The sequence below is a fragment of the Thunnus albacares genome, chromosome 13, assembly GCF_914725855.1.
Source record: "Thunnus albacares chromosome 13, fThuAlb1.1, whole genome shotgun sequence".
NCBI lineage: Eukaryota > Metazoa > Chordata > Actinopteri > Scombriformes > Scombridae > Thunnus > Thunnus albacares.
The window spans coordinates 13,464,702-13,483,561 of NC_058118.1; the positions used below are offsets into that span (position 1 = coordinate 13,464,702).

The window sequence follows — 18,860 nt, forward strand, 5'->3', positions numbered from 1 at the left end:
GGCTTTTAAGGGTTAAACATAATACCTAATACGGACATAGACAAACAACCACAACAAAGAGTAACTGAGACAGCAAAGACGACAGGCGACGAGTAAGACCAATGACTTAACACGATGATTAACAAAAGGGATTTTTTTTGTTTCTCTTTCCATTCACATTTCATTGATAACCGGAAGCAGCGGTTCAGTGCAGCTTTCTGTGACGAGAAGCTTCTACGGAGCAGCTGCGGCAGCGCCCCGGACTTTCCGTACCCACCGTCTGGATTGCGAAACGGTGAGTGTCTCATAAAAAAGGAGGGGGGAGGGGAGAGGAAAGGTTACAGTGCTCTTTAAAAAAAATGTTTTGTCTCGTATTTTCCTTTCTCCAAGCGGCTACTGCTCACATTAACAAGCGGTGCCGCGGAGGAAAGTTTCAGTTATTAGCCGTTAGCAGCCGTTAGCGAGCAAATGTCCGCTGTTGTCGTCGAACTCGTTGCTATGGGTGCGTTGGATGTCAACTGTTAGGTAACTGCTAGCTAACTGTTAGTTAACTAACTGTGTGTTTTTAATCGAGCTTGACTGCCGAAACTAATTTTAAATCAATAAAATTCCCTCCTAAATGTCAAATTGGATAGCTAACGTGAAATTACCACAACATAACAGGAAGTGTCTGTGTGGTGAATAAGCCTGTAGCTATGTGCGGAGGAAAGTACCTACGCTGTCGACAAAACCATGACCAGGAATTCATCAGAAACATTGGCTGTTTTTTTTGTTTATGTGAATTCACCTGTATTTCTAGCATTCTGCTCAGGTGCCGCCTGTAGGTTCGAAGAATTAATAGATTAATCGAATAGTCCATTGACAGGAAATAGATTTGTTAAAGGGCCAGGTATGTGACTGACTCAAAGCCTGTGAAAATAGTTGAGTCTGAGAAAACCTGACAAACAATTTCACAAATGTAAAAGAGTTGTTTCTTCTTTCTGTTGATGTTTCCCAGTATTGTAAAGTGAAAATCTTTAGGGATGCAACTATCCAGGATTATTCTCATCGTCGATTAATCTGCAGATTATTTTCTCGACTAATTAATTATTCGATTATCAAAATACATTCTGTCAATCAATTTATCTATGAATCAACTAATCATTGCAGCTCAAAATATCTTTTTCTTTTCTGGCTTCATGAATTTTAGCTGTTCCCAATGTTGTAAATCTTTGACCGTGTTTACAAAAGTAATTCACATCTCTCAAATGAATAAAATATGAAGCATAAAATATTTTATACCATTTAACAACATAACATAGATTAAAACATATGTTTCTTCTTGTTTTGGTTAAAACTATATGATTTTTATTTAAAGTGAAATACTCAAACACAAGACACCATTTTCAAAGGTTTTACCACACAACTGAACACAATTTGTTTTGTTTTTATTTATTCCTACAGGTCCTGCCAACATCACTCTAAAGAGGGATTTCCATTATATTTACCAAAACAGGATTATATTTTTCTTATTGGTTTTGTACTATTCAATTATGGAGGCTTAGACAACTACAGAAGAGATGTCCAAGATGGGGGGAGGGGTTTGAGATCACATATCCCTTGGTCTGTGTGTGTGTGTGTGTGTGTGTGTATGTATGTGTGTGTGTGTGTGTGTGTGTGTGTGTGCGCTTGAGAAAAATTTATTTAATTTATAATGTTGTTACACTTAATCATGTATTTTATGTTTAAGTCTGAATGGCTAGGTAGTGTGTTGAACATGTCTGTGATAAATATACAAGAAAATAAATTGTATATTGATCCTGGATGATCCGATTATTATAATATTGATTTTTTTTTTTTTAATGATTTGAAGGATTTTAATCAAGCTGTTTAAGATGAAACATCCTTTTTTTTTACTGCACAGGATGTGTTTTGTTTGACTCCCTGTTCTGTAACTGAAAAAGAAATATTTAAGTTTCAGCAGTTAAATGTTCAGAGGGGGTTCTCTCTTCGAGTTACAGGTAGTCTGGATCCAGATGTAGAGTATGTGGAGGGAATAGGATATTTGAGTAAAATATGACAGATACTGAGTAACAGTGATGAGTGATGGGCAGTGAGCTGTTTCTACTGCATGAGCCTCAGTTTCCTTTCGTTTGATCTAACTTAAAACCCCCCACCTTCTCAGCCCCCTGATCTATTTTACTATTTTCTGTTTCAGTGTGAATGAGTGTGTCTGTGCGAGAGAGTGAGACCTTGGGTATTCTCAAACCTCTCTCCCCTTGAAGGACATCTCTTTTACCTTCATATCGCTATACTTACATTCTAAAAATGGAAACTCTTGTTCAACTCAAAAACAACCAATTTTTGATGGGGCTGTGTCGCAACGGGCCTCCACCTGACCTGCAGTATGATAACTCCTCAGGTACCAATCTCTTCTGTTCTTTCTCTTTTTATTAATCTTATTGTTAAGATTTCTTTTTGAATCTAATCTTCTGATATGTTCTAATCTCATATGTCATTTTCATCCGCAGAGCTCTTCCGCATCTCCACCTTTGCTCGTTTCCCAGCTTCAGGGGTCACAGAGAGAAGTCTGGCGAGGGCGGGTTGGTTCTACACCGGCGTGGGCGACAGGGTGCAGTGTTTCAGGTGTAATGTGACTGCAGAGGGCTGGCAGGCAGGAGACTGTCCGACAGAGAAACACAGACAGCTCTCTCCTTCCTGCTCCTTCATCCAAAGCCTCCCTTCTACAGCCAACCTGCTCTCCTCCTCACACTCCGCCTTCTCTCCTCTGCGCATCGCCCCAGCTATACCAGTAAGATCAGAGTTTCTTACTAATAAGAGATACACTTTATAGAAGAAGAAGGGCCTTGAATGGTTATATTTTTAAGGCTGAGATACTCTATAATGCTCTTCTTAATATTTTGCCTCCTTTGTTTTTTATGTTTAGATTTCTGGTCCAGGTCCAGCTGCTCCTAACCCGACAGTAAACCAAAGCGAAGAGCCAGTCGGCTACCTAAACATGGGCTTCTCCGCTCCACCGCCCTCCAGCCCACTAAGCTCTCGAGGCGTGGAAGACATGTCTCACCAGAGACCGACGTGCCACAACCCCAGCATGCGCAGAGAGCAGGACCGCCTCGACTCCTTTCACGCCTGGACGCTCTCCATCATCACCCCTGGTGAGCTCGCCAAGGCGGGATTCTACTACCTGGGCCAGGGTGACCGAGTGGCCTGCTTCAGCTGTGGAGGACAGGTGTGTGTCAACGCAGGAGCGCGAGCAGATCAAAATAGCCAAGTTGGTGTTTTCTTTTCAGTCAGTTTAAAAATGCACATTTTAGAGTTGATCTCACTTTAATGTGGATTAATTTTCTTCTTTTCAATCTGCTTGTTTGTTTTTTTGTAGCCCTTCTCTACTTTTTACATGACTTTTTACTTTTATCACTATTTTTACATGAGATGTTACTTATTCATGTCCTTCTGTTGTTTAATTTGGAATTATTCTTATCCTATTATCCTATCTTATTTACCTTGTAAACAAGTTTTGATTAAGAATACTGAAAGAGTTTATTTTTTTAAAAAGTGATACGTTAACTAGCTGTAAGTGGGCAGCAGGCTACATTACATTCACTTTACAACTACAAGCAACATCAGTTGGTTTATTGATGACAGGACATGAGCATAGGAGATGACCAAGGTTTCATTTGTATTTGCAGTTGAGTAACTGGGAGCCAGGCGACAGAGCCGTGTCTGAACACCAGAGGCATTATCCGAATTGTCGTTTTGTCCGGGGGGACAGAGCCGACAACGTGTCGCTGGCCGGAGCTGCGGGGGCTGCGTCTGGAGCAGTAACCTCCCAAATGTCAGCAGGAGCTCCAGCCCTCAGTAACGTGTCCAACCCCGCCATGCAGCAGAGCGAAGAGAGGTTGCTCACCTTTGTCAACTGGCCAGCTCGAATCCCCGTCCGGCCTGACCAGCTGGCTAAAGCTGGCTTCTACTATGTTGGTACGAACAATAATGAGGAGATATACTCAATGATGGTGACCTGATAGGTTCCTCGGGGCTGTGTTAGTTAATATTTTTATTTTCACAATAGATCAATTTTGTGCGTTCGATGTGACAAACCTACTGGCAACTGATAGTAGTGTAGTATTCAGCAGCTAAAGAGCCAGATTATTTCCTCCATAATTTTGTCTACATATGTTAAATCAGTAAAACTATGTGCCCATCCCTGGAGAAAAAAGTTTGTTTACTGTGGCACTTAAAAACATATGAATACTTTGTTTTTGAACTTGTTTTTATTTTTTCAAAACAGAAATAATCTTAAAATTGAGCTAAAGTTGACATTATGAAAGTCCTAAAAGTCTTACACAGAATTTACTCATAATGTCCAGATGAAAGATTCCCAGTTTTAACACCAGTATGAGTTTTTCCCCTGTTTGGGGGTGTCCGCATTTTGGGGGTATTTGTCAGTATCAGTATTTATCTGATTCCTTTTCATTTATGCAGGGAAGTCCTGACAGAAATCAAGGGATACATTATAAACGCTTATAATGATGTTTTAAAGAAAGAGGAAATGAGAAATGAGAAACAAACTAAGTGCATTGAACTTGGTTTCAAACAGTCATCTTTTATCAGAATTACTTTTTTTTTCTTTTTCCATGAAACCGCCCTGAAACCTCCCGTCCCACTTATACGACGAAATTCAAATTCTTTGTTTCTCTACAAGGTCGTAACGATGACGTCAAGTGTTTCTGCTGCGATGGAGGCCTGCGGTGCTGGGAGTCTGGAGATGATCCCTGGGTGGAACACGCTAAATGGTTTCCTCGGTAAGTGCTGCAGTTTTTATTTATTAATGTTCATCGTTCGGGTTCTAAGTTGTGGTAGTACAGGTGAAGAGGAGGATTTATATGAATGTTTGTGTTCTTGTTCCTCTTGCCCATCGCAGGTGTGAATATTTGCTCCAGGAGAAGGGACAAGACTTTGTTCACCAGATTCAGGCTCGTTTTCCTCGGCTGTTTGAGCAGGTTAGTAGAGAACAGCGACGAAATGTGTTCTTGGTTGAAACATTTGGCGCGTAACAAGTTATTTAATAAATGCTTGTTTTTCTATTTCCTCCCCAAAAGCTTTTAACAAATGGAGACAGCAGCTCCAGAGAGTTTGTGGATCCACCTGGTGAGTCTGAAATAATGTAAAACTAGATAGAGTTTGGCAAGTAGATTCTATACAGCGTACTGATTGAACAAAAAATTGGTTCAGTACTGTACAAGAACATCAGAGACCAGCTTTTTGAAATTGAAGGTGTATCTTTCAGTTAGGAAGTCATTCAGTCACGCAGCCTGACGTCAGAACATAATGTGTCTTTTCTCGCTCTCAGTGGTTCACCTTGGTCCAGGAGAGGAGCGTTCTGAGGATGCCGTCATGATGAACACTCCTGTGATTAAATCGGCTTTAGAGATGGGTTTTGAGCGCAGTTTAGTAAAGCAGACGGTCCAGAGCAAGATCCTGACCAGTGGAGAGAACTACAGAACAGTCCAGGAGCTGGTCTCAGACCTGCTGAGTGCAGAGGACCAGAAAAGAGAAGAAGAGCGAGAGATGCTCGCAGAGGCAATGGCATCAGGTGCAGTTGACATCGAAAATAAAGATCTTGTTCTGCGTATGTTGTCCATGAAAGTGAACCATGAAGGAAATAAATTAATGTTTTAACTTTTGATGTCCCGCTTTGTTTCAGATGGTTTCACCTTTGTGAAGAGACACCAAGCAGCGTTGATCCAGCGCCTGAAGAGTGTTGAACCAGTTTTGGAGCATTTAAGAGAGCAAAATGTGTTATGTAAGTTTCTTTTCTATATAATAATAATTTGACAAATAATTGGGGCTATCATTTTAGCCCTTATCATGCAGCTGTAGCATCTTAATTTCCCTCTAAATTGTGAGTAATTCTTCTTTGCTTCCTTGTTAACCTGCAGCTGCCGAGGACTACAGTGGTCTTCAGGCTCAGACAACAGCGCAGCAGCAAACCGCCAAGCTGATAGAGCTCGTCCTCACCAAGGGCAACGCTGCAGCCGAGGTCTTCCGCAACTGGATCCAGAAAAATGACGTCCACTTGCTCCGAGATCTCATGGGTACGTCTTTCCACTACACCACTCTCTCTCTGATTGCACTTGAGCAGAAAAATTATATGTGCTTTGTGTTTTGGTGGGTTATTCATTAAAGTAAGAAATATTTGGGATATTTGACCATTAATTTAACAATTCAGTGAGTATCCAGATCCATTAACAAAAAAACCACCAAGCTGGACCAAAGAACTTAGGAACTTTTAACCAAAGCCTGAGCTAATTGCGTGTTGTCTTTGACATTTTCAGCCCAGTCAAATGAAGCTGCGTCACCAAGCCAAGATCTTTCAGGTATGAAGACACACCTGAGCCTCAGGCAGGACTTGACATCCTGCCAGTTAAATGTTTAAATGTACTTTATTGCTTTAATTGTTTGTTGTTGTTTTATTGGTCAAACATTTCTGTATGAACTGCAGGTTAATTTATGGATATATGAACCATAAAAAGGAATTGACATAAACTTGATACCTCAGTTGCTGAGACTTTTAGCTTTTGAACACCAGATAACTTTACTTCTCAGAAATGTGGAGATTAAGATGAACTTATAGATTATTATTGTTAATCACTTTGTGGTTCAGTCTCTGCTGTGTATTTTTTCCAGGAGATGTTTGTTTGGTGTGGAGACATATTGGATTTGAAGATGGAAAAGTTAAGTTTTTTTTTCTTTGCAGATCTCCCCATGGAGGAGCAGCTGCGGCGCCTGCAGGAGGAGCGTACTTGTAAAGTGTGTATGGATAAAGAGGTCAACATTGTCTTCATCCCATGTGGACACCTGGTGGTGTGCAAGGAGTGTGCGCCATCACTGCGAAAGTGCCCAATCTGCAGAGGCCTGGTTAAAGGCACTGTCCGAACATTCCTATCATAATCAGGAGGTTCATCGGTCTCTTGTGTCACAATGTGATTGAATGTAAGCAATATAATACAAATCTATACTCTATTTATTATAAAGCAGCCGCAAGGTATTTATCATTTTTTTTCCCCAAGATGTGTTTTACCTGTACATGTTAATTAGGGCTGGGTGATATAAACAAAATCAAATATCACAATATTTTTCCCTAACTACCTAAATATTTGATATTGCGACAATATTGTAGGATATTTGTTGCTTTCACAAAATATTATATTATTGTTGTATTATATATAATGTGTAAGTGGGTAAAGGCCAATAATAGACCAGCTAGAACAGTCTGCTGAGTTCAGAAAATTACATCTCTTGACTATAATGAAGCTTTTAAACCAAGAGAACACAACACTTGTTATATCACTATATTATCAAATCCAAATTATTATAAATATCTCAATTCTAAGACGATAAAGTCTCATATCACTATATCGATATAATAGATACATTGCCCAGCCCTAATGTTGATCCTTAAAAGCATAACCGGAAGAAACCAACAGAAGTACAATATGTATGTATGTAAATGTTCAGTATATTTTCTAACGTTGACATACTCTGTATCATGATATGGGAGTGTTTGACAAGCAAACTTATGTTCAGTGCCAATAGCTGTTATGCATTAAATCAGACTAAACTCTTAACACATGTAGAACAAAAACTAATTTTTAGTTTGTAGAAATCCTGAAGTTAGAAAATTTTGGGGAGTAGTTATGATCATATAATACAATTAAGTTTAAAGTTGAACTGACATAGTTGAACTCTTGATTTCAAACTCATCACACTACCAATAAAGTGGAAATATAAAACAGTCATTTTTCTGTACTGTCATTTTCTGTATGACACCACCCAACGATCCACCATCATCCAGTAAAAAAATAAAAACCTTCATGAAGTTCAGATCTTCCCATCAGAAACTGGAAACATTGCACTGTCAGCCACGTGCTCTGTGCTTATTGTTACTAAGTGAATGTAAATTCTCAATAAACTTGGTACTAAAGTATGCTTCATACCTGCCACATGCTTTCAGTCAGTCTGATGTCCAGATTACCGATTAGCAACACTTGTTCTATAGTTTCAGATTTCAGTTCATGAATAACATCCAAGTTTTGCTATGGAGACTACTTAATAGTATTTTTATAATATATTGTTTGTTACAAGGGCCTAAATTACATCAGCAGTACAATTACAGCTATAACACCATCACATTTCACCATGAAGGGTCAATTCACTCAGCTGACAAACGTTACACCCCAAAATATGTCAGTTGTGAAAGTGTTAAAAGCAGGTAAAAGCTCATTTACAGCATGTATCAATGTGTGAAGACGACTCACAAATACACCAGGACACTGAACCAATTTTAGTTTGTACAAATATTTATTCTTCCACAGACTCTTCAGCCACAGTTTAGATGATGCCAATCTGTATGGGAGAAAAAACACGGGTTAGAAGATGTTCCTCAACAGAGTGAATGCATCTGAACCTGCGTTATCTGGCATCAGTGGTTCCTTTGAATGCATCACAAACATTCAGTCAATATAAAAGTTAACATCACGTGCGCAGGATTGACATCTTCTGATAAGGTGTTACTGTTGAATTACACACTGACTACTGTTGACTGGAGGACTCACCTTGTTAGCAACATCCAACGCATCATAATCTGGTGCGAGACGAACGTACGCCTTCTTCTCACCATCGGGCCTAAGAGCAGATCAGAACAACAAACGTTGAGATGAAACAATGAGAGGAAGGCAGGTAAAAGTCTACAGAATCAATCATGTTTATATTTACAATGCAGAAAGTAGTTTCATGGTTCAATCTAGACAAATTAATCCGATCATACAAACTCATTTTCAATAAAAGCCTGAGAACGTTCACTCCTACTGAGCTAAACTGCAAACAGATCAGATTATATTAAGCCAAAAGACTATTGAGCACAGTTCTCATAAATGGCGTGTGGAAACGTGTACAAAAGGTGTGTTATCAATCTTGTTTCTAACAGGAAAACATGAAAGGAGCATACAGCATAGGGTGGGTTAAGACTTCTACCTGATGAGTGTGTTGACTTTGGCGACATCGATGTCGTACAGCTTCTTGACTGCGTGTTTGATCTGGTGTTTGTTTGCCTTGACGTCCACAATGAACACAAGTGTGTTGTTGTCTTCAATTTTCTTCATGGCGGACTCTGTTGTCAAGGGGAACTTGATGATGGCATAGTGGTCCAACCTAAAGAAAAAAAAAAATTAGAACAAAAATCTCACCAAACTGACCCTTTAATATCCTCTGCAAGTATTTTACTTAGTGCATATGCTTATTCTCATGTAAAAATGTTTTAGTTTGGTGCATCAGTGGTTCATAAAGCTGGAATCATGCTTTTTCATACTTTGATCGCTATTACCATCATTTGCACCGGGTTTAAACTCTGCACATTTGTCAGCAGCATGCAGACTGTTAACGTACTTGTTCCTGCGAGGAGCACTCTTGCGAGGATACTTGGGCTGCCTGCGGAGACGGAGGGTTTTAGGGCGACGGAAGGTGGGAGAAGTCCTCATTTTCTTCTTCCTCTGGCTGTGTACGCCTTTGAGCACAGCCTTCTTGGCCTTCAGGGCCTTTGACTTGGCCTCAGTCTTGGCAGGGACAGCTGAGAAAGAGAAATACCATTTGTTAAAAATGAGACCATTAATCAGGTATTCAAAACTGCTCACACTATTTAGTTATAAGCTAATAGGCATCAAGACCACATTTGGGAATTCATGTCGAGTGCCAACATTTGACATCTTGTATGTAACATTCAATTCTTCTTGTAAAGAGTCCTGAAATTACATCTGAAGCTGAGGTAAGTGTGCTATTCCTCCTGGACAAAAACTAAATTCACAACAAGCTGAGCAAAAAACTATCACCAATAAAGACACAATTGAGGTCTGTCTGCGTCAAAAGGATTGTGTGGTGTTCTAGTACCACTAAGGTATGGCTGCAACAAACGATTGTTTTCTCAATTAATCAATTAGTTATTTGGTCCATAAAATGTCAGAAAATGGTGAAAAATGTTGATCACTGTTGTACCAAAGCCCAAGATGTCATCCCTAAAATGTCTTGATTTATCTTTATGGGATTAAACAAACATTCACATGAGAAGCTAGAATCAGAAACTGGACATTTTTTTAAGAATAGAACTCAAACTATTAATCATCAAATTGCTTATCAGCTAGTCAACTAATTGTTGCAGCTCTAAACTGAAGCACATTTTCATAAACACGTTGAACATGGTACCAGCCTCCACTCCGCATCCTCAATTATTATTGTAGTATGGAGATATGTGAGAAATATATTAACTCGTATGATAATGAGCTGGGATCTCCATAACGTTACATGCAGCCACTTTAGTCCAACTTCAGCACTTGAACTACCAAAAATGACTCTTTCTCTGCCATTTTGCATGAGAAAAACACTCATTCCTACCACTACCAAGAGACACAAAGCTACCACTTAAACATTACCTAGGATGAAATATTACAGACATCGTGCGTTACTATACCATCACAGCAACTTAAACTTTCACGTGTAACGTTAATGCAACGTTTGAAATAACGCTGATGTGCGGCGGTGCTAACGAGACCACAGAAACAGCTAATCCACGAACCTGTTAGTTTATAGAATAACTACAGCTAAGACGAGTAGGCAGCTAAGACGTTATCATAATATATTATGTAGGGAGAAACTGAGACAGACTAATTGCGGTAAATAGACAGCGTTTTTTACTCAGCAGCAACATGCTAATGTTAGCTTAGCATCACGTTCTAGCATACACGCCGGCGCTACAGTCCGTCTTATGTACATGTTTTGAGTTAACAGCAAAATCCTGGTCATATTAAAACCACTATCACTTGATCATGTCGTTACTGGGGACGTCTACTAAATTTTTGAAGCGTTAATTTGTCTAAATTGTAGAGTTTATTCATCCAAAATTATAAGATTGACAGACCTTCCTTCTTCACCTTCGGTGCCATGTTGAGAAAGGAAGACTGGACGGGGTTTCCTGCAGTATAATGCATGGGCGAGATCTCGATGCAGATGTATCGCGATAGTTAGGGAACACTGAGTCACGAATCCACTTTATAATGATGATAATAACAATAACAACAATAATAATGCATTTAATTTGTACTGCACTTTTCATTCGCAGTGAATCTCAAAGTGCTACAGTGTTAAAAACATATAACAAAGAAAAAGGCCCATCAGTGTTTATTACCATATAAATTAAGGAATGACTTACATATTAACTGCTGTTTTTATTTATGTTTAGGGTGGGATGACCCATCCTTTTATATATATATATATATATATATATATATATATATATATATATATATATATATATATTTGTTTGTTTTAAAGACAACTATGAAAATACTTTCCTTAAACTACAGGTTTTAGAAAACACTTTTTCCAAGAACTATTTGAATATGGCAATTTGTTTATTTGTCTGTTTCAGGCAAAATATCTTGCCAAGCTTGCAGTTTGCCACCAGTTACCTAGCTTTCTTTAGCTTTCTTCACCTTAAAACAAGATTTATGTGGCTATACTAAAATGAATAACATTACATGAAAAGTTGTTTCAAATGGAGTCCTATGTCTGTTGCTAGGTGCAGAAAATATCTATTACCCTCTAACATCTGAAACTTTGTTTTACTTTCTTCGCATCTTAAGTACTCTTACCAATATAGGTAATTCAATTTTGTAAAAAACTTTGATAAATACAATCATGTCACCTTAGAGGGATCTCCATCTTTTTTCTCTGTGCTGTGAATATGACTTAAAAGCAGGATTTTGCTTAAGGTCATAGTGTGTGACTTTTACTTGTGGCCCAACCACAACCATCAGTAACCTGCAGAATCATCCAAATAGTTTCATGAAACCAATACATACAGCAGAATTCATCCTTTTAGTAGAGCCCGAATGCTCATCTAATCAGGTGTAATAGGGGCTGCTTTGGTTGTTGATCTTCCCAATAAAAATATGATACAAATTAATCGGTATTAAAATTCAACACTCCATAGTGCGTTTACTATTCTTTCACAACTGCTTTCAGTTGTGCCTGGAAATAACTTAAATTAAATTAAATTTATTTCATGCAGTATATTTGGGTCCAACCTTTAAGTTGAACATAATAACTCATTCAATCACTCACAGCCTTAATTTTCCTCGACAATGTTTGTTAAAATATGTTCTGTCAACTCCAAACGCTGCAGGTGAAAAAATATAACAGAAACAGAGACAAAGATCACAGATTATATACAAAACTGTTTATTTTATAATCTGACAATACAAAGCATAAATCTGAAAATTAGCAGCAGATCAGGTCTGCAGGATGTTAAAAAAATAAAAAGGTCCACATCTATCTTCTTAGTGTGCTCCTTCAGTCCTCTTGTGGCTTATTTTTCTTCTTTTTCCTGATGGAGAGATGGAAAAACCTAAAATTAGTTCAAGCCATCTTTGATCAACTTATATTTCTTATCACAAAAACAGATCTGGTAAGACAATTACTCAGTGTGTATGAACAACAGTTGTCTGGTTCTGGTTTACAGACTGTTTATTACATAATTACACATAAAGACGACAGTTTTTAGAAATTATATGTACAGGCAAGTTTATTGATAATGACGAAGCCCATTTTACACCTTTCCTCAAATTTTCTTACGTTTTCATCTTGGCTCCAGAGGAATTTGATCCAGTTTTCTGTGATGTCTTCTTGTGTTTTTCTGTACCTCCTCCTTTCTGCAATTTATTTTTTTTCTTCAGTCCCTGTCCTTTTGTGCTCTTTTCTCCTTTCAGCTGTTGTTCTGTAGTCTGAGGTCCATTTTCTCCTTTCTGTTCTCCACCCGCTGCCGGCTTCTTTCCCTTCTTCTGCATGTTGTGTTTCTTCTTCATTAAGAAGCGAGGAGTTGTGCAAATGGTGCTTCTCTTGGGGGGTTTCTTCTCAAGTCTCCGCTTCACTTTGCTAAACAAAGAAATACAGACTATTACAACCATATCCTCAAAACTGGAAACTTATATAGTTACAAACAGTAACAGTAGTTCATTATCATCTTCCATCTCATTTACCTGTGTATCTTCTTGAAGCCGATCATGTAGTCTGGTACAGGACAGCCAGCTTGTTTTATAACATTAGCGATGCTGTCGGAAAGAGACGCAAAGAGAAATATATTTATAATCATAAAACATGTCACAGAAAACTCAGGTTCAGACAGAAAGGTAGATAATGAATAACATGGTTAGCGTGGCAGTAGCTCGTACTGAGTTTCAGGACTTGAACATGAATGAATCAAAGAAATCATTGCACAGCATCAGTGTACCATCTGATGACCTGCCTGCCTGACCTGAACTTTGCTGTTTGATGCCCCCTATACCATAGTATAAACTGACTTATTATTACAAAGACAACCCGTACATGTTCTATCTTTAAAGTTAATCAGTTTACACTTTTTATAAGTGTCATGTATCTATGTACCTGCGCAGCAGTGGTTTGTCATTCTCTGTGAAGAAGGTGATGGCTTTCCCCTGATGTCCAGCTCTGCCGGTACGACCTGAGAAACAGCAAACAAGATGATATATGAGGGAACCGATGAAAAGACAAGGAGAAAAAGACTGCAACTAACAATTATATTTATTATAGATTAATCTATTTTTAAGCAACTCAATAGCTCCAAATTCTGTCAAAATCTCAAAGACCTTTAATTCACAAAGATTAAAAAAAACAAAAAAAAAAACAACCACAGCAAGGAAATCTTCAGATTTGTGAAGCTGTGACCAGCAAATGTTTGGCCTTTTTACATAATAAATGAAAATTAGTTGTTTATTTTATTTTATGTCCATTAAATAATTCATATATCATCTCAGCCCAATACAGGATGATGTTATCAAACTAACCAATCCGGTGGATGTACTCCACAGCACTGGTGGGGAAGTCGTAGTTCAACACTAGGTTGACTCCTTTGAAGTCGATTCCTCTGGCGAGCAGAGCCGTGCAGATCAACACCCAGATCTTACCAGAGCGGAAACTGTTCACTACGTTGTCCCTCTACAAAAGAAGCAGTACAGAGGAGGAGGATGAAAACCATGTTGCATTTTAGTGACACCAATACTAGTGTATGAAGTGTTTTTGTGTACCTGCTGCTGTGTGCGGTCTGCGTGGATGACGTCTACATTGATGCCTTCGTAGACCAGCTCGTGGAAAAGCTCTCGTGCTCGTTCTATAGACTGAACAAACACCAGCATGGGAGGCAGGAAACCCTGAAAAATGGCAAGGTGGACATCCTTTCATTTAATATCAGGTTGTCAAGAAATAGAGCTTCATTCATGTGTTTCTTCATGTCTTTTACACTTTATTAAGCTACTATGCATTTGCTATTCCTAACGCTCACACCAAATGTTTTTCTCTTGAGAGTTTGCATCTTTACAAGCTTGAAAAGTAATCTAGCAACCTCTCTGGTATGTCCGTACTTTTTTAATGATGTCCCTCATGGCCACCAGTTTGCCTTCCTCTGCTCCGACAAACAGCAGCTGCTGTTCCACCGTCTCGACAGCCGTATTTCTGCAAAGATGAGAAATACATTCATCTAGTGTGAAAAAAATACAATATAAATCCATCAAAGTAAGGAGTTCCACAAGTATAACATTACCTGTGTCCGATGTTGACAGAAACCAGGTTGTCGAGGTTCAGACGGCACCACTGTTCCACGTCAGATGTGCAGGTGGCGCTGAAGAAAGCCCTGCGCACCTTTGAGCCGGAGCAGGCCAGAAAAACTGTGGCGAGCTGCTCCCTGAAGCCCGACTTACCGTCCTCAAACAGCTTATCAGACTCATCGACCACCAGCCACTCCACACTGAACACCAACAAAAGGACAATGATCAATTTCCTTTCTTTTCAAGGTTAAGTTTTGAACCATTTTTGCCTTTATTAGACAGTCGACAGCGGATCAATAGAGAAGAAAAACAAGAGGTATAACATGCAACAAAGGACGCTGCAGTTATGTGATATTAGTCTTAACCATGAGGACACCCCGATCAAATACGACAAAAAAAAAGTCAGCGAGCAACAGATTAAATGTTACCTGCTGAGGTCAAGCGCTGGAGGATCCTGCTTGAGGAGGAAGACGAGTCTGTTTGGAGTACTGACGAGTATATCTGCACAGAGAAAGACAGGAGCTTAACAGTGAGGAAAGACAATTCATAGTTCATATTCTACCTCTTCTGCGAAAACATTTTCTGTTTCTTACCATATTTTTTGTTTGACTGTGGTCCATATTTCTTGGCTGCCAAGGAAGCTTTGTCTATGATGTGCACTCGAAATCCGACTCCCTCTGACAGGCGGAGCAGCTCCCTGTACGTCTAAAACACAATACAACAAAACTGACTGAAAGGAAAAACAACAACAACTTAGGCACAAGCTAAAACTCCAACTGTGTCCAACAGTTTGAAAACAGTTCAAGTGCAGGACGGATGCTCTACTGACTAAATTTTACAGTGTTTCAGTGTTGTTACGAGAGTTTAATACATGGATTCAATGTTAACATGAAGTGAAGAGCAAGAGACACATCTATTCTTTATCGAGTCTGCAGTCGTTTTGGTTCTATAGTTGAAAAACACCTAAAATTTTATTTGAAACATAATGTAACTTTAAAGAAGAAAAACTCTCTTAACTGTGTCAAACATCAAGAGTGTAAATTACATGGAACAGAGATTGTGTTTGCTGGTGAACACTGAAAAATAAAATGTCTAAAAAGGCATCCAGCGAGCTTTTCTAGATATTGAAAGAAGCCAGATTAAATAGATTTCAGCCGTCATTGCCGTAACATCACTGCTACAGTTCAGTGCTCATTTTGGTACGTATGAAATTTATAAATCACAATTATGTCATGCACTCACAAACATACTGAAAATATCATGTTGTTGATGTATAATGTTGATGTTTTTTTAAATTACAATATTAAAGCTGCACTAATTAATCCACAGATAATTATCACCTGACTCTGCAGTTCCTTCAGCACTATGGACGTTTAATTACTTTAATAGAAAACAGACTGTGTGTGTGTGTGTGTGTGTGTGTGTACCTGGCTGGCCAGCTCTCTGGTTGGGGAGATGATCACAGCTCTGAAGCCCAGGTTAGCGGGCTGCTGCAGGTGGGCGAGCAACGGGAGACAGAAAGCCAAAGTCTTCCCTGATCCTGTAGGAGCGCAGGCCAGGAGCTCCCGACTCTGAAAGAGAAAACAAAGACAAAAACAAACACGCATACATCAGAACAATCAGAAAACTACCACCTGTATACTATTTCCAAACCACTGCATGTGTGTATCAGTGTCTACACTCACGTGCATCATGAGAGGTATTGCCTGCATCTGTATAGGCGTTGGGGAGTTCAGTCCTGCGTCTTTAAGGTTGTGAATGACACGCGGGTTGAGGCGATACTCAGACTGCAGCTCCTCGAACGTGCACACGGGGTCTGGTACGTCGCAGCCGTGCACATTTATACGATGTTGAGAGCGAATACGGTTCACCTAAAATGAATTATAGAAGGTTAATGTCAGAGTATAGACAAAGTAGGACACTTCTTTCTCAAAGGTTTTTTTTCCTGAGTTGTGTCTCTGTGGGAACCTTTTCCTGATGAAGATGCTTCAGCCTCTTCAGCGAGGACTGCTCCTTCCCGTCATTCGGCAGATTTTGGATCTTTCTGTCCAACGCGGAGGTCCACGTGATGCCGCTCCCCTCCGTGTTTTTCTGTAGGTCGCCGCCTCCAGCTTCACTCAGACACAAGACAGAAAACAATAGTGAGTCTCTGACAGCTACATTATGTTCATTTAAAACGTTATCACATAACATTGATGTTATGTTAAATTTCCATAGTAAATTTTCTATTTACAATGATATAATTTATAGAAAAGCAGTAAATCCTTACATTTGAGAAGCCCAGACAATTTTGTAAACAATGTATTGATTAATACACTAAACTTTTTCAGCACCACAGTGCAGACGTATTTCTGCTTCTTCTTCGTTTAACAGGGAATAGACTTAACTCTTATTATTTTAACTGTTTTTACAGGTGAACTTTCTGGTCTTTCACATTGCACGATACAGATATCATTGACATAAAGTTGACATTAATTACATCCCTGAACTGTTTTTGTACTTGTATCACACAGTTTGTGCATAAAAACATGCATCATTCTTTACCTTCCACCTGCACCTGCTTTCTTTTCGTCTTTTTCTTCTTTGTCCTCACGTCTCTCTCTTCATCCTTTCGCTTCCTTTTGCCTCCAGCTTCTCCACTTTCACTTCCCACCTCTTCCTCCTCCTCCTCTCCTCCATCATCCTCCTCCTCCAGTCCTGTAGTACTGCTCTGGGCTCCATTGGTTGATCCAAAGTAATCGATCGCAGAGAAAGGATCTGTTGCTTCTCCTCCCTGAGACCTCACAGCCTATAAAATGAGATGGTAGTACACTTATTAGCCGTGAATATGCACTCGTGTGACATATTGTGTCATCATTCCGCTCATAAAACGTATTGTGCTTCATAAAGTGTCGAGAAATATCCTGAAAACACACATTTCAGCACACTGTCACGCTGGCACAAATCGGGGTGCTTTAATTGAATCGTAGCTCGCGCTGCTGTTATCAAACGTTATTTTCGTCCAGTCTGTCATTAAATACACATGTGAAGTTTACCTTGAACCGACTGGCGTCTTGACCAAACCTCTTCAGGTCAAATTTAGCTCCTGCTCCGAGTTTCCGAAATAACTCGAAGGCGTCCATCTCTACAGCAGCGTGGTCCGTCCGGATCCAGGCAGCACTAATCAACATCCGGATCATCCAACAGCTCTGCCCCGCTGAACTCTGGTGCCTCCTGCTGGTCACGTGTAGTTACAGTCAAGAGTGTAATACACCTATTACATTGACTGTATATAAAGATATTATATTATTTATTTACGGTCAATGATCTCTTACTATCTGTGTGTAGTCACAGTTCATTTTAGTGTCTTCCAAACAGACCTGACCATTATATTTTACTGAGATCTCATCATGTGAGAAATATAGTCTGGAGGAAGCTATTTTCTTCATAGATAGATAGATGATAGATAGATCATCTATGATGATAAATATTTAAGTAACTGTGGCAACTCGTCTCCTTGTGTGATATTTTGTGTTGTTGTGTTGAGATCACGGTAAAATATATAAACTGTACACTCTGTGACTGGATGATATGAAAACATCTGGTAAACCTGAGTCAGTGGTTATTTTAGAGGACCGCTGGCAGGTAACGAAAATATGAAAAAAAGACTAAAATATCAGCAACAAAAAAACCCTGATATGTAAAATTTGCACACTGGTGGTTGAAATGGAAATCAGTGAAATTTAAATTTCCATGTAAAAACAACCTGGGAGTTTCCAAAGATGAGTCAGTTGAACTTCATGTGAAAATCAGTGGAGTCTCCCTTTAAGTCCAGAACACACAGCTTCATTATTCACCCATTCCCCCAGAGACCAACCAGTACACCTGTGCTGGGATAAAACTACCTGCCCCAGGTTTTCTGTGTGTCCCTTAGTTTGTGGCATTTGATTAAACACAACTTTATTTAGGAATTCGCACCATATGAGCACAATATAAGCTAAAATAATAAATGAAATTTCAACTGTGAACCTTGGACTTTATGGCCCTGGGTCAGTTGCCCTTTGTGCCTGGTTGGTATTCCAGCCTTACCCATAAGTAGGCTCTATAGTTTCAGTCACTGTTAGAAATTTGAATGTATACTGTATATTTCTGAAAGATGTCAGAGGGAAATATTGTACTTTTTAGTCCTTAACATGTATCTGCCTCCTATAGTGGTATATTGGTAACAAAATAAGG

At 39.2% G+C, this 18,860-nt stretch overlaps 3 protein-coding genes and 1 non-coding gene across 6 annotated transcripts; 1 reads left to right on the plus strand and 3 right to left on the minus strand.

The window, feature by feature from the left end:
- Positions 1-39: 39 nt before the first annotated feature.
- On the plus strand, positions 40-7,975 carry birc2 (baculoviral IAP repeat containing 2). 3 transcript variants are annotated; one of them, XM_044370107.1, is made up of 13 exons: positions 40-274; positions 1,423-2,380; positions 2,490-2,770; positions 2,906-3,208; positions 3,669-3,957; positions 4,682-4,781; positions 4,901-4,979; positions 5,079-5,127; positions 5,330-5,572; positions 5,684-5,782; positions 5,919-6,074; positions 6,315-6,356; positions 6,737-7,975. In XM_044370107.1, the coding sequence occupies exons 2-13, from the start codon at positions 2,287-2,289 to the stop codon at positions 6,928-6,930; spliced, it is 1,929 nt and encodes a 642-aa protein (XP_044226042.1). In that variant the 5' UTR covers positions 40-274; positions 1,423-2,286; the 3' UTR covers positions 6,931-7,975. The 3 variants fall into 3 exon arrangements, with proteins under 3 accessions (XP_044226042.1, XP_044226043.1, XP_044226044.1); XM_044370108.1 differs by lacking the exon at positions 40-274 and adding an exon at positions 304-504; XM_044370109.1 differs by lacking the exon at positions 40-274 and adding an exon at positions 304-481.
- A 346-nt stretch (positions 7,976-8,321) lies between these two features.
- On the minus strand, positions 8,322-11,050 carry rpl23a (ribosomal protein L23a). Its single transcript, XM_044370110.1, has 5 exons — positions 10,946-11,050; positions 9,424-9,604; positions 9,013-9,189; positions 8,595-8,664; positions 8,322-8,385 (listed from the first exon to the last, which is right to left on the minus strand). The coding sequence occupies exons 1-5, from the start codon at positions 11,013-11,015 to the stop codon at positions 8,371-8,373; spliced, it is 513 nt and encodes a 170-aa protein (XP_044226045.1). The 5' UTR covers positions 11,016-11,050; the 3' UTR covers positions 8,322-8,370.
- LOC122996244 lies at positions 9,303-9,374 on the minus strand. Its single transcript, XR_006406966.1, has one exon. It is a non-coding gene; the product is annotated as a small nucleolar RNA Z17 (small nucleolar RNA).
- Positions 11,051-12,250: 1,200 nt separating the features above from the next.
- Positions 12,251-17,819, minus strand: ddx52 (DEAD (Asp-Glu-Ala-Asp) box polypeptide 52). Its single transcript, XM_044371758.1, has 15 exons — positions 17,681-17,819; positions 17,190-17,433; positions 16,614-16,756; positions 16,331-16,516; positions 16,073-16,216; positions 15,239-15,350; positions 15,074-15,146; positions 14,642-14,845; positions 14,463-14,553; positions 14,130-14,252; positions 13,890-14,040; positions 13,471-13,546; positions 13,065-13,136; positions 12,661-12,960; positions 12,251-12,412 (listed from the first exon to the last, which is right to left on the minus strand). Exons 1-15 carry the CDS (start codon positions 17,813-17,815, stop codon positions 12,379-12,381), a joined length of 2,088 nt encoding a protein of 695 aa, XP_044227693.1. The 5' UTR covers positions 17,816-17,819; the 3' UTR covers positions 12,251-12,378.
- Positions 17,820-18,860: the final 1,041 nt, after the last annotated feature.